Source organism: Primulina huaijiensis, chromosome 11 (genome assembly GCF_012295235.1).
Source record: "Primulina huaijiensis isolate GDHJ02 chromosome 11, ASM1229523v2, whole genome shotgun sequence".
NCBI lineage: Eukaryota > Viridiplantae > Streptophyta > Magnoliopsida > Lamiales > Gesneriaceae > Primulina > Primulina huaijiensis.
The window spans coordinates 2694065-2709235 of record NC_133316.1 but is presented as its reverse complement, the minus strand read 5'-3'; the positions used below and the strand labels follow the sequence as shown (position 1 = coordinate 2709235).

The 15171-nt window shown below is 32.0% G+C and overlaps 1 protein-coding gene across 3 annotated transcripts; it reads left to right on the top strand.

The window, feature by feature from the left end:
• The first annotated feature begins 6713 nt into the window (after window positions 1-6713).
• LOC140988710 (phosphatidylinositol/phosphatidylcholine transfer protein SFH3-like) lies at window positions 6714-11670 on the top strand. Of its 3 annotated transcripts, none has more exons than XM_073457761.1 (14): window positions 6714-6967; window positions 7522-7650; window positions 8028-8289; window positions 8486-8585; window positions 8714-8980; window positions 9311-9388; window positions 9513-9614; window positions 9712-9761; window positions 9881-9980; window positions 10089-10184; window positions 10270-10368; window positions 10766-10880; window positions 10970-11367; window positions 11561-11670. In XM_073457761.1, exons 2-14 carry the CDS (start codon window positions 7605-7607, stop codon window positions 11645-11647), a joined length of 1800 nt encoding a protein of 599 aa, XP_073313862.1. In that variant the 5' UTR covers window positions 6714-6967; window positions 7522-7604; the 3' UTR covers window positions 11648-11670. The 3 variants fall into 3 exon arrangements, with proteins under 3 accessions (XP_073313862.1, XP_073313863.1, XP_073313864.1); XM_073457762.1 differs by having other exon boundaries at window positions 6955-7074; XM_073457763.1 differs by lacking the exon at window positions 6714-6967 and adding an exon at window positions 6984-7074 and having other exon boundaries at window positions 7528-7650.
• The last annotated feature ends 3501 nt before the right edge of the window (window positions 11671-15171 follow it).

Below are 15171 nucleotides of genomic sequence, written 5' to 3'. Positions count from 1 at the left end.
ACAATATAATTTCACAAAAAAATTTAAAAAAATGAAGCTCACCATTTTGATTTCACAGATGTAACTTTTGGATGCTAATAAATAACAAGCAATTAGCTTACGAAAAATGATACTTCGCTGAAATATTTAACGGATTTGACCATCATCAACGAAAAAAAATTATGCCCAATTTCAAGATATTACAGATGCGGCTATATTTCTAAGATTTCACGATGCTTCGATTTAAAGATTTCAAGAATTACATTAATTCCAGTCAAAAGCATTGCGTACATACCTTGATGACATCGAGAGATGGCGAGATGGAGGAGGTTGGGGATTTCTGGGGATTTTTAGCGTAGAGATAGCATCAGTTTTTCTGGGGATTTTGAATGGGGGAGAAATGGAGGAGTTTGGGATTTTTTAGCGTAGAGAAAGTATCGATTTTTTGGGGATTTTAATTTTGTTCTAATTGATTTATGAAGTCAATCTACTCTGTTAAGTTTGACAGCAAACTAACAGAAAAATAGGATTGAGACAACTTTGGTAATTTTTGGGATTAAATCGGCTCATTATATTCGTTTAGGACTACATCGGAAACTACCCCAAACATATGGGACTGAACCGAGAATTTAGCCCATTCCGTGCAAACGGCGTCGTGATAAACTTGGTTGGGCTCTAGCTTTGGCCTGTTTTTGTAATAGGCCCAGACCCATTAGAGCCACAAAATTAGATGGACTCTTTTCTGGTTGATTTTGAAATTTACTTAAATAAATCAAAATTGGTTTCTTTCTAAAAAAATATTTTCCTTCATAATATATATTATTATACCGATGCATATTTTTTATAATTCATTTGATTTATATTTATATGAGAATCAAAATATAATTATAAGAAATAGTGAGGGATTACACTACAATTTTGATAGAAAACAATTTTGATAATTTGTCTATAATGGAGGGGCAAAAATGGATATACATATTTTGGTGTCCTTGACGGTTTCTGTCATGTCCTCAATTTTAATAAAATAGAATAGATATATATATATACACACATATACATATAATAGTGATTCGTGTACGCGTTTCGTGCTTGTACACTCTTTTATTTTTTGAAACTTTTCTTTGCCGATTAATGAATACAAAGCATCATTGATCAAAAAATTTTGTACCATTAGGTAACAAAAATTGTGCTTTACCACATCCTTTAATAAAGTTTACATGACCTGATATTGTATTCACCATTGTTTTTGTTGGTTTTAGTTCCAAGAAATATCTTTTATTTCGGAGAATAGTGTACGTTGTACCACTATCAGGTATGCAAACTTCAGCTTGGTTCATAGCATTTTCTATATTTGAACTTCAAAAAAAATATGCAATGAAATAAAATTACTGATAATACAATACAATACATATTTAAAAATATAACACACTATAAAACATTATCATACGAGTACATGGAAAAATAAAACATTTTACATGTTTATTCCACCAGCAAATTGATCATTGTCTGAGAAATCAATCAGAAAATCTCCAGCATCAAAATGAGTTGAGTCACTCAAAGGTTCACTTTGTTTAACGAAGTTGGTCTCCTTTTCTTTCTCCTTTATTGATTCTTTATAAAGTTTACAAAGGTGCTCAGGGGCTCGACAAATACGGGACCAATGTCCTGGAGTACCACATCTGAAACAAGAACTTTCAAATCTTTTTGAGAGATTCTCATTAACACTCATATTCTCATGATGCCTTTTCGGTGGATGGTTTGGGACGCTCTTTTGAGATGAGTTATAGAAATAACTATCTCGATTATTTTCAAAACCACGGCCGTGTCCACAACCACGACCACTTCCATGTCCCCGTCCACGACCACGACCTCGATTTTGTCCTCGACCAAAATCTTGTCTATAACTTTGATTTTGGTTTCAAGGTTTAAATTCATTTTTACTTACAGCATTTACTTCTGGAAATGCTGTTGATTCAGTGGGTCGGGACTGATGATTTCTCATTAATAGCTCGTTATTCTTTTCCGTCACAAGAAGACAGGCGATGAGTTCAGAATATCTCGCAAATCCACGCACTCTATATTGTTGCTGTAGAGTTATATTTGATGCGTGAAACGTGGAAAATGTTTTTTCAAGCATTTCTGATTCTGTAACCTCATGTCCACAAAATTTTAATTGCGAGATTATTCGATACATCGCCGAATTGTAATCACTTACTTTCTTAAAATCTTGAAATCTCAACATATTCCATTCATCACGGGCAGCCGGAAGTATAACTTCCCGTATATGTTCAAATCTTTATTTTAATCCTTTCCACAGAGCCATGAGATCTTTTTCGATGAGATATTCACATTTCAAACCTTCATTAAGATGTCGGCGCAAAAATATTATAGCTTTTGTTTTTTTCTTGTGATGAAGATATACCATTTTCTTTAATAGTCTCTCTTAGATCCAATGACTCAAGATGCATTTCTACATCGAGAGTCCATGGCATATAATTTTTCCCCGTAATGTCGAATGCAACAAATTCGAGATTTGTAAAGTTTAACATGGTGGTATTAAAGAAAATTTTGATGCATTTTATTAGTTAATGAATATTGCAATACAAAGTAATGGATAAACAACAAATACAAGCATTCGTAAAAATAAAGAAAACACACGAAGAGGATATTCTCCGATAAGTACAAGATTCGTGAGTATTATAATCAAAATAATTAAAAATAACTTTGTGAAAGCCATCTTCTTTTTTCTTCAAAAATTTGATGAAGAATAATTTTAGAGAAGAAGAGAAAGTTGGAGTTATTGAATATGTTTGTGAGATCATATTTATAGGGCAAAAACTAGCCGTTTTGTTACCGTTTATGACCGTTGGTGTACAAGAAAATAAATGTATGTATTTGTATAATTTTATGGTAATAATATGGTGTATATAATATTAGTAATGTTTTAAATAATTATGTATATCATATCACAATATTATAATGAGGTGTCATAAGATATTTTGTTTAAAAACCTTATAGACTTTTATACTTGTCGTATCCCTTACCGGGAGTGTGGGATGTCGTCTTAACATCCTCCCAGGATTTATAACAAGTTTTTGAAAAAATTATTTTTATTATTTCTAACAATAACATTATATTATATATTACATATATAAACAATAAATAAATAACAGTAAAATAAATATTATTACTTTTGTTACCTTTTTCTTCTGTTCGGAGCTTGGAAAAATATGGAGGACTTTTAGAGCTTCGTGCTGATAACGTGTTGTGAAAAAGTAAAAATTTACGGTAAAAAGTAAAAATCTCAAACTCTCAAAATTATCACACTACACACTTTATAATATTTTTCTCTCAACTTAATTGTGATTTTCTTCACAAATGAGAGATCTATTTATAGAAAATTTTTACAAATAATCCAAAAATAAATTACATCATTACCTTTATCATCACACACAAATTTCAATATTCAACACTTAATTTTACCTAATTTTCAACATTCAAATATTCAACATTCAAATATTCAACATTCAATATTCTCAATATTAAAATATTAATTTTCAACATAATTCAATTTATTTTTCAGATGTTAGTTATTGGGGAGAGTGGAGTACCACTAATTATTTGCTACATTGACCTTGTAATGAATACTCAAATATGTTTATGCAAACATATTAAATAAGTAGACGACGAGACTATAAATATAATTAATAATATAATTTTCAATGAGTTTTTTTTTAATAAATCACATGTGAAATATTGAAAATATAAATTTTTTTCTTTGTAAAAATCAAATAGATATCTTACACCTTAATATTTTATAAAAGTTGCACGAACACTTTGCACTAGTTAAAAATCTGAATATTATAGACCATTAATCAAAATCATAAGCGGGAAAAACTGATAAAAAGAAAACTAAATTTTCTACAAATCATATTTTAAGCCGACTAGACTAGTTCGAACGTTATTTATACTAATCGGACGTAGTGTTGTTATTTTTTTTTGTCATCTAGCTTGATTTTGCAACGTACAATTAGCATACATACTATCCGAACTAGTCTAGCCAGCCTGAAATATGACTTGTAGAAAATTAAGTTTTTTTCCTTAACTGTTTTGTCTGCTAGTTATTTTGATCACTGATCTAGATATCATTAATGTTAAAGGAGAACAAAATTGTGCGGAAGCAGAATGATTTTATTTCTGAACTTCTGAAAGTTGAAAAAAACTCATACAAGTTGAACACACATATATATGTATAAAGTCGTGTGTTATCTTAGCTAAAAGCGTGTCTACTTATTTATCTACCAACACTCCCCCTCAAGATTGGTGTAGGTTCAAGACACTAATCTTGGACAGTAAATATGAATGTTGATCTCAACCCAATCCTTTAGTAAATACATCTGCAAGCTGCTCCGTGGTAGAAATATGTGCAGTTCGAATCAAGCCATTCTTTATTTTCTCCCGTATCAAATGACAATCAATTTCTATGTATTTGGTGCGCTCGTGATACAACGGATTTGCAGCAATATGTAACGCTGCCTGATTATCACAGAACAATGTTGGAGGGGTAAGTAATGTCACTCCCATATCACGAAGTAACCCAAGGATCCAAATAATCTCGCATGTGGTGCTCGCCATGGCTCGGTATTCCACTTCAGCTTAGGAGCGTGACACAGTGCTTTGCTTCATAGACTTCCAAGATATCAAAGAATTTCCTAATTTGATGCAATAGCCCGTGACTGAGCGATGAGTCATTGGGCAAGCGGCCCAGTCAGAATCACAATAGGCTTGAAGAGAAAAATTATTACTGGCAGACAGTAATATCCCCAAGCATGGTGCAAATTTCAAATATCGTAACACACGCCATGAGCATGGCGCGACTCCAGACTCCATAATTATCGGTGCCTATCAACTGATCAGTAATAAGACTCATACCAGGAGTATCAGAAGGATGTATGTAAAGTGGATCATTGAAGCCGATGTTAACCGCCATGGATGAAGCTTGGAGAAAAACGGATCTTCGATCAAAATGCCTCGCAAAGGAACAGACAATGCTTACAGATTCTCAGATCCGCACAACAGTGGAGCTACAAATTCGTAAAAAAAACGAAAAACAAATCAGATGTGAATCGCAAGCGATTGCTCTGATACCAGGTTAAAGGAGAACAAAATTGTGCGGAAACAGAATGATTTTATTTCTGAACTTCTGAAAGTTCAAAAAAACTCATACAAGTTGAACACACATATATATGTATAAAGTCGTGTGTTATCTTAGCTAAAAGCATGTCTACTTATTTATCTATCATCAATTAAAAAACTTTAATTCGTCAAATTTTTAACTGGTACAAGGGAGTTCGTGCGATTTTTATAAAAGATTAATGTCTAATATATCTATTTAATTTTCGCATATGTTAGGTGAAAAAATAAAACTCATTTTTCGATACATCGCATATAAAGAGAAGTCTACTTTCAAATGTCCTTGGAATTTGTAATTTTTAAAATGATTTAAAAAGATATTTAAGACGCCCTCAAAGATTTATAAAGCACGAAAATGAGTTTTTTTTAATTATTATATGAAAGTCGGATTTAAATCACTATATAATAATATATCAATAAAAAAAGTCAGATATGATGCGTCTATAATAAATTCTACCTTTTAAAATAACACATTTTTAATTCGATTTGTACATGCACAAGATATAATTTCTCGAATATTATATTTTTATTATATGAATTAATTTTAAAATTTGTTATAAAGTCAATCTAAATAAACAAAGTGATATTAAATTATAATAAATCAATAATCTCCAACGGATAATAAATAATTTAATTGAAACAATTTTTGATAAGTAGTTAATGAGTGGGTCTCATGTGAGACCGTATCACGGATCTTAATCTTAGAGACGGGTCAACCCTACCCATATTCACAATAAAAATTAATACTCTTAGCATAAAAAGTAATATTTTTTCATGTATAACTCAAATAAGATATCCGTCTCACAAATACGACATGTGAGACCGTCTCACGGATCTTAATCTGTGATACGGGTCAACCCTACTCATATTCACAATAAAAAGTAATACTTTTTCATGGACGACCCAAATAAGAGATTCGTCTCACAAATACGATCCGTGAGACCGTCTCACATGTCGTATTTGTGAGACGGATATCTTATTTGAGTTATACATGAAAAAATATTACTTTTTTATGCTAAAAGTATTAATTTTTTTTTGTGAATATGGGTAGGGTTGACCGGTCTCACAGATTAAGATCCGTGAGACGGTCTCACGGATCGTATTTGTGAGACGGATATCTTATTTGAGTTATACATGAAAAAATATTACTCTTTTATGCTAAAAGTATTAATTTTTTTTTGTGAATATGGGTATGGTTGACCCGTCTCACAGATTAAGATCCGTGAGACGATATCAAATGAGACCTACTCTTTATTGAAAGTGTCTGACGCAGCGTCGTTACGTCGGAAACAAATTAAAATTGTTAAAAAAAAAAAAATCAAAGAGCTTAGTATGGATTGAAACTTGTGAACATCATGACAAAAATACAAAATTTATAAACCGAAAATGCAATTTTACTTTAATTATCACAACATGCAATAGACTATGAGAAACCAACTGACAGCGACGCTGGTTAAATGGGGAGCACTTGGAATTTGAAGGGAGTGGCTTGCATTACGCTCAATAGATCCTCTGTGCATCTCAGGCACACACAGTTTGTGTGTAAATTAATGCGAAGGAGACATGGTCAAAGTTGATTTCAAGAAATATGTAGATTTATGTAGATTTGTTCGAAACACAGATATAATTATCCCATAATTCTAGAATATATTCAATGGTGCAAATGCTGTTTTGAAGAAAGAATGGGAGTGAATGAATAATGGGCAGCCATTGATTTTCTTGGGGAATTTTTGGTGTTGGTTAATTTAAAACTCTGCCCTCCATTCTTTCTCAAACCCGGCATTTTTGTTCACTGGTAATAAAGAAAAAAAAGCTCTCTTTTTCCTGTGTGTATTTCTCTCGCTCAATTTTCTTACTCGCTCTTTAATCCAAGAAATTGTTAAAGTTCTGCTCCTGTTTCGCGTAAATATTTCATATTCTTGTTATTTCTTTTGAATTGTTTATTGATTTTAAGGAGTTGGGAATGCTGTATATATTTTTTTTATGGGATTGCTGAGATTGTGCGTTTACTGAGTTTTTGGAAGATGGTGCTGTGGAGGGATTTGATCATGTTTCATTGGATTGAATTTTTTTTTATGCTCTTTTAATTTACTTGAGTTATATTATATATGTGTTTTCATCTTACTTGATGTAAAATGTGATACATGCATGTTTCATGGGATCAAAATTCAAAATGAAAGGTCCAGAAAGTTTGATGTTTTCTTTTTGATGAAATTCGGCAACAACTTTACAAGAAATTGTTGGAAAACCATTATGAGCGATCTTTCTAGATTAATAGCCTTTTTTTGTGTGTTTTTCCGATTCTTCTATTATCACAGCTATTTTATCTGACCCCAATTCTTGCAAAAGGTGTAGGCAACCTGCAAGTTTGAAGCTTTGAAGATCATTGTATATACTTCCGTTCGAAGTCATCAAACTTGCGAACTGTAATCATGAGTGACACAATGTCTGGATCTCTTGAACGCCCCATCAGGCCGAGTAAGTCTTTTTGTGATATGCAGCTTAGTTTTCATTTTCTCTTCAATCTCGTGTTGAAACGTAGACATGTTATATCTTCGTTCTTGATTTGTAGCCTTGTATACCCTTTCTAGAAATTTAAATTGGTTTGAATCGTATTAACCTTGATCACTGAATCTCAAGAAAACGCCAGAATATTTATCTTGATGATGAAGATTACCACAATCATTTGAAAAATATGGCCTAGAATGGTTCTTGGAATCCTGAAGAGAGGAGGGGGGCAGAGCCAAAAGGGGTGGTCAATGTGTGTTTTTTTTTTTAAGAAAATCAAGTTTTGTCCCCTCAACGGATCCATCCCTGGATACAGAACTTTCACTGGTGGGAAAAATCTTTGGCAGGTCTCGAGAAAATTGATTTCGAAAACACAGAGGACGAGAGGAAAACAAGGCTTGGATCTCTCAAGAAGAAGGCAATCAATGCCTCAAACAAATTCAGGAACTCTTTGACTAAGAAGGGCAGGCGTAACAGCAGAGTTATGTCTGTCGTGTTCGAGGATGAACGAGATGCAGAGGAAGTGGCAGCTGTTGATGCCTTGCGTCAGGTGCTTATCCTCGAAGAATTGCTCCCTTCAAAACACGACGACTATCAAATGCTGTTGAGGTAATTTGTGTAGGAGCAGGCACCTATCTCAATATCAAAAGCTATGTATGTGGTTACTGGTGCAAGTCGAATCTTTTTTGTCATTTGTTTACCTAAGCTTCACTTTTCGGAGGCATCTTCTTATTAATCACATTATTTTTGTCGTTAAAGTTATGTTTAATTTTTTATTTTATATTATATATTTGGGATGATGTAGGTTTTTGAAGGCCAGGAAATTTGATATTGAAAAGACTAAGCAGATGTGGTCTGATATGCTTCAATGGAGGAAGGAGTTTGGTGCTGACAATATCATGGAGGTATTATATGATCTTTACTATTATGCAGAAACTTTTTATCTTTACCTTCAGATTAAATAAATTCTTGGCAAAATTAGCTTAAAATATCATGAAAATTTGTATCTAATACCCTTCAAATCTTATGCAAGGATTTCGATTTCAAGGAAAGAAGCGAGGTCCTGAAATACTATCCACAAGGGCATCATGGTGTCGACAAGGAAGGTAGACCAGTTTACATCGAAAGACTCGGTCAAGTTGATGCTACAAAGCTCATGCAAGTCACCACAATAGACCGTTATCTCAAATATCATGTTCAAGAATTCGAGAGGACATTCATTGACAAGTTTCCAGCTTGCTCAATCGCAGCTAAAAAGCATATCGACCAGAGCACCACCATTTTGGATGTCCAAGGAGTGGTACGTAGACAAGGCCGTCTTTTGATTGTTGCATGTTTCAGGGCGGAATGAAGAGAACTTTGTGGTCGAAATTTGGATAGTAAATGGCAAAATCTTTTTTCATAGTTAGGATATCAAAGTCGCCTTTATGTAATAATATTGTGGGTGAGAAGTAAACGACTTTTAATAGCATACAATGAACACTTGTGGTAGTTTAATCAATTGTCTTCTTTAATGGAGAATAGATGCGAAACAGTTGCTAATAGATCCCATAATATAAAGGATCGTTTGTGCTGGCTCATGGGCCTGAGATGTGACGCAGTAGTTTGACAGAAGTAAGTTTTTGTACAGGGACTTAAAAACTTCAACAAGGCCGCTAGAGAACTCATCCAGTGCCTGCAGAAGATTGATGGTGATAACTACCCCGAGGTACGTAGTTTTTTTTTTCTTTTTTCGTTTCTAGAAAACCAAATTGTAGTTCTTTTCGTTTTTAACTTAAAGGTATATCTGATTCTAATTTGTTCTGTTTTTTGTGATTTTTTTAAAAATTTAGACCCTATGCCGCATGTACATTATCAATGCGGGATCTGGATTTAGGCTCTTGTGGAACACTGTGAAGTCATTCCTTGACCCAAAGACTACTTCCAAGATTCATGTAAGCTAATAAGCTGCATTCACCTCCTCAAAGTTCATCGCATATTCTTTTTCTCAAATTTCACCACCTTTGAGCCTCTATGCTCCCTTTTTCCCAGGTTTTAGGCAATAAATACCAAAGCAAGCTACTTGAAGTCATTGATGCCAGGTAAAGTTACTGTAAAAATTCAAATGCTCGGACTTTTACTGAGAAACTAGCCAACGAGCAGATGGAATTCATAACTATATATTTATGATACAGTATCTTTTCGTTTGATCTTGTATCAGTGAGTTACCCGAATTCTTGGGTGGTACATGCACTTGTGCTGACAAGGGTGGATGTATGCTATCTGACAAAGGTCCCTGGAACGACTCTGATATCATGAAGGTATTTTGTATTTATTTACATAGTATCAAGCTCTTCAATCCAGATTTATTTCTAGCATTTGTTTCATATTAAGAAATACTTGAAACTGGTGATTATTTTGATCACAAGATGGTCCGAAATGGTGAACACAAATGCTCAAACAAAATCGTCATTCCAGCTGTGGAAGAGAAAACTATATCTGAGGACGAGAATGCTACTTCCCAGGTACTTGTGAGCTTTCTACTTGTAGCCTGCGCTCGGTTTGTAATGGCTGGTACATATGAAATGAACCACCCATAATGAAACACAGAATGTGAAGAAAAACAACTTCGTTAGCTCAACGGTGGAGTCTCCAAGAGGTACCAAGGACTACGCTGCACATACGCAACTCTCCCCTGTTCATGAAGATGTAAGTTGGGACAACTTTCTGAGTATGTTAGCATTACATTCACATCAAACACGATGCTATACACTTGGGTCGTTGATCAAAACGAGATCACATGGAGTCCACATGGGTCTGGTAGAGAATCTAAGCTTTTGATGATCTAAAATAACCGTTGTGTGGTTAATGTTAATGGAGGCGATATTTCTGGTAGGTCTCACATGATATAATGGTGATCAACATATCTGGTGTAGCGCGAGTGTTGCGTTAAGAAAGTTAGAACTACGCCTATATAATTACATTGATCGATGTTGCTTCAAAGAACTAATGTCAATACAAGTGCTTCTCAAACTCATGTAGTTTCTTGCATTTACACATAAAATGCATATCTCAAAGCTATCTTACTGAGAAAATAATACTTCAGGTAATCAGAAGCTACCCTCGTTCATTTGCAAGTGAATACGTGCCTATGGTTGACAAAACTGTCACTACAACTTGGGTCAAAGGAGCAACAAATAACAACTTTGTTGTTGCCAAAGGTACATAATCATCATTCTGTCATGCTCGCAAATTGAGATAGTTTAAGAACAAACTCACTGATTTTCCGACCACATATTCTGAATTTCAGCCACAGATTATTTCCCGGTGCATGATGATTGCAAGCCATCCGACAAACTCAGCAACCATATCTTCACTGGAGTGATGACTTTAGTTATGGGCGTTGTTACTATGGTTCGTATGACACGAAACATGCCTAAGAAGCTCACAGATGCAACCCTCTATTCGAGTTCCATGTATGGTGTTGATGTGATGGTTAAAGGTCACGCAAACGCCTATGAATTACCTGGAGCTACCATTTCCAGTGCCGATTACTTCACCATGATGAAACGCATGAATGAACTCGAGGATAAGGTGATTGTTCTCAGCAAAAAGCCTGTAGTTATGCCACCAGAGAAGGAGGAGATGCTGAACAATGCATTGAATCGGGTTGATGCATTAGAGCAAGAGCTTTCTGCAGCAAAGAAGGTATCACCAGTTCTCTTATTATCTCCAATTTAGGCTGCTATATGCTACACTATTCACCCCTTGCTCACTAGTGCATCAAAGCACTTGATCTTTGTTGCACATTCGGTAAAGAGCATTTACATGCATCATATCGCTTCCTTCACTCATATTTTGGACGAGTTCGTCTGTATGTTTTACCGTCCAATTTTTGCAGGCTCTCGAGGACGCACTCTCTCGGCAAGAAGAGCTGCTTGCCTACATCGACAAAAAGAAGAAGAAGAAGAAGTTCTTTGCTTTCTAACTGCAGAAAACTAATGAAACTGTAACATGGTAGTGCACTGTTTTTTTTTTATAACTAAAATCGAAGCGTTTGTAAATTATAAAGAAGTATGCTATTTGTGATAGTTTCTGAGTGATATTGTTTCATAGTATTTGTTTGCCTCCAATATTGATAGATCAAGCATCTTCTTGGGCTCGCTCAATTGTTTGTACTTAAACAATTTGCAGAATGTTTGTTTATTTTCCTTTTAATGTTTCGAACAAAAATATTGGGACAAAGAATTTTGTGAGATAAAATAAGATTTTAATCAAGTTTTTATATGAGATAATGGTCCTCGCTGTATAGAGTAAATTCTGTATGATTTTATTTAGTAAATATTTCATCCGTAATGATTTTATAGTTTACGATTTATTTTTTTCGTCTGTCTCAAATATATAGTTTACTTTTCATTTTTAATAGACTTTTTTCCTAATATACCAATATTTAATGTGATAATTGTTTTACTTTTCATTTCCCAATAATATCATTAAACAAGTGTGTATTAGGAAATTCATACATATAATTTGTTTTTTCCAATAACATCTTAATTTGTGTGAAAAATAAAATTAACTATATAAATATAATTGAGACGGAAGTAGGAAATGTTTTTAAAATATGTGTATATAAATATATATCATAATAATGTTAGTTTTGCTACCTTTTCTATATTGTAAATCAAATAGTGTTCACAAATCAATGAATCGTTGTGAAAAAGTTAAATTCCAATCTATTATGGGTAAATTTGAGTAAAATATCTTTTTTCATCTTTAAATTAAGATTCAGCGTTGTGAAAAAGTTAAATTCCAATCTATTATGGGTAAATTTGAGTAAAATATCTTTTTTCATTTTTAAATTAAGATTCAGCACTTATGTATAGTTTTTTTATAAATCAATACCTGACAATGCTATAATTTTAGTTTTAACTCCCTACAAATTCAAGTTTACATTTTTGTCCTTTTTGTTATTTACAATGGAATAAGAGTAAGTATTTATTTTGACTCACAAAATATTTATTTTGGAGTTCCAGATACTTGATTTGGATATTTGAATACTCCAAATAGTAAAAAAAAATACTGGATCTTGGAAGATTATCATAAATTCGATCATTGTTGATCTTTTCATTGAAAATGCATTAAGATGCGTTATTCATATCATTTATTAAAAAAAAAAAAGAATAGTTCATCCATTATCATGGAATAAGAAAAAAATATCTATTTTGACTTAAAAAGTACATATTTTGGGGTTTCAATATTTGATTTAGTTATTTGAATATCAAATTGTTTAAGAAAATAATCGATCTTCAAACGATCACCATAAATTCAATCATTGTTGGTTTTTTCATAAAAAAATATTAGGATAACTTTTTCATGTCATTTAATTTTTTTTAAAAAAATATAGTTCCTCATTCGTAATGGAATATGCATGAGTAAGTACTTATTGGAAAATACATTAGGATACTTAGTCATGTCATTTAATTTTAAAAAAACATAGTTCATCACTCATCATGAAATAAGAGTAAGTACTTATTTTGACTTACAAAATACTTATTTTGGAGATCCAGATACTTGATTTGACTTTTTTAATACTCTAGATGTGTAAGAAAATATTGGATCTCGAGTGATCACCATAAATTCAATCATTATTAGTATTTTTTGGAAAATGTATTAGGTAGTGTTTGCAATGAATATCTTATTAGTATTCACCCATAATATTTAGGTAGTGTTTGCAATCACTATCTTATTAATATTGATCCAAAATATTTATTAGTATTCATGAAATACCAAGAATATACTTAATTTGATAGCATACTTAGTAGTACTCATTCACAATATTGTTGATATAAAAAAATGTACACAATTTTTGTCGTGAGATACTTGATGTGACCTCTTAAATATTAAAATTTGTTTATTTTTACTTTCAAAAATATACTTTGAATGTAATCTTGAATAAGTTATTCGGCGTTTAACTAACAACATTATATATTTATATATAAGTATAAAAGTACCTAATTTTTGTCAGATGATACTTGATGTGGCCTCATAAATACTAAAAAAACATTATATGTATTGTCAAAAAAATAAATATGGAATATAATCTTGAATGACTTATTTAGAATTCATAAAATAATATTATGATACCCAAATTGGTAAAGAATGTACCTAATTCTTGTCAAATGATACTTGATGTTGTCCCTTAAATATTAATTTTTTTACCAATATTCTTTCATTATATTTATGATTATTCATTTATAATAATCACTAATATTTATTCAAAAAACTTATTGGTATTCATTAAATAATAAGGGAATACTTCATTTGTTATCATCCTTAGTAGTATTCATCAATAATACTTGTTGGTAATCGTTCATTATATTTATCAGTATTGTGTCATTATACTTATGGTTATTCATTTATAATATTCATTAATATTAATTCTCAATACTTGTTGGTATTCATTAAATAACATGTGAATATTTTTTTATATCATCCTTATTAGTATTCATCCACAATACCTATTGATGATAATTTATTATACTAAGGATTATTCATGTATAATAATCATTAATATTCATTAACAATACTTGTTGGTATTCATAAATAAAAAATGAATACTTAATTTGATATCATACTTGTTATTGAGTGATTTGTGTTGGTGACATACGTGCAGCCAAAATATTATACATAAATTGGTATTTAAAGTACCTAATTCGAGTCAATAGATATTTTATTTGGTCTTTTAAATACTCTTATTCCATTATTTTAGGATTTGAAAAAAAATATTGAGTGGCTTTTATTGGTAGCATCGTGAAATAAAAAATATATATCTAAATTGGTAGTTAAAGTATCTAAATTGAGTTAGTGGGTACTCAATTTGACCTTAGAAGTGCCTAATTCGTTCCAATAGATACTTGATTAGGCATCGTAAATACCTAATTTCATTATTTGGATATGTAAAAAATATATTACGGAGTTAATATTGAGTGACTTTGTTGGTGGCATCCGTAAAGTCAAAATATGATACATAAATTAATACTAAAGTACTTAATTTGAGTAAGTGGTTACTATATTTGGCCCCATTTTTATTCTTTATTTGGGGATGTAAAAAAATATATTACGGAGTTGATGTCGAATAGCTTTTGTTGGTATCATCGTGAAGTTAAAATAAGATACGTAGAATACTTAATTTGAGTCAGTGGGTACTTGATTTGGCCTCAGAAGTACCTAATCATAGTCATTATGTACTAGACTTGGCCTCGTAAATATCAATATTCCATTATTTAGGGATGTAAAAAATATATTACGCAATTGATGTTGAGTGACTTTTGTTGATGATATCGTGAATTCAAAATGTGATACCTAAATTAATACTTAAAGAACCTAATTCGAATCAATGGATACTTGATTTAGCCTCAGAGATACCTAAATCGAGTCAATAGGTACTTGATTTGGTCTCGTAAATACCCTTATTCAATTATATATATATATATATATATATATATATATATA

Excerpts from the sequence above, each read along its gene's own strand:
- LOC140988710 (XM_073457761.1), top strand. The coding sequence starts at position 7,605 with ATGAGTGACACAATGTCTGGATCTCTTGAACGCCCCATCAGGCCGA. Across the intron at positions 7,651-8,027 it reads TGAACGCCCCATCAGGCCGA|GTCTCGAGAAAATTGATTTC; the intron begins GTAAGTCTTTTT and ends AATCTTTGGCAG. Across the intron at positions 10,369-10,765 it reads TCTCCCCTGTTCATGAAGAT|GTAATCAGAAGCTACCCTCG; the intron begins GTAAGTTGGGAC and ends ATAATACTTCAG.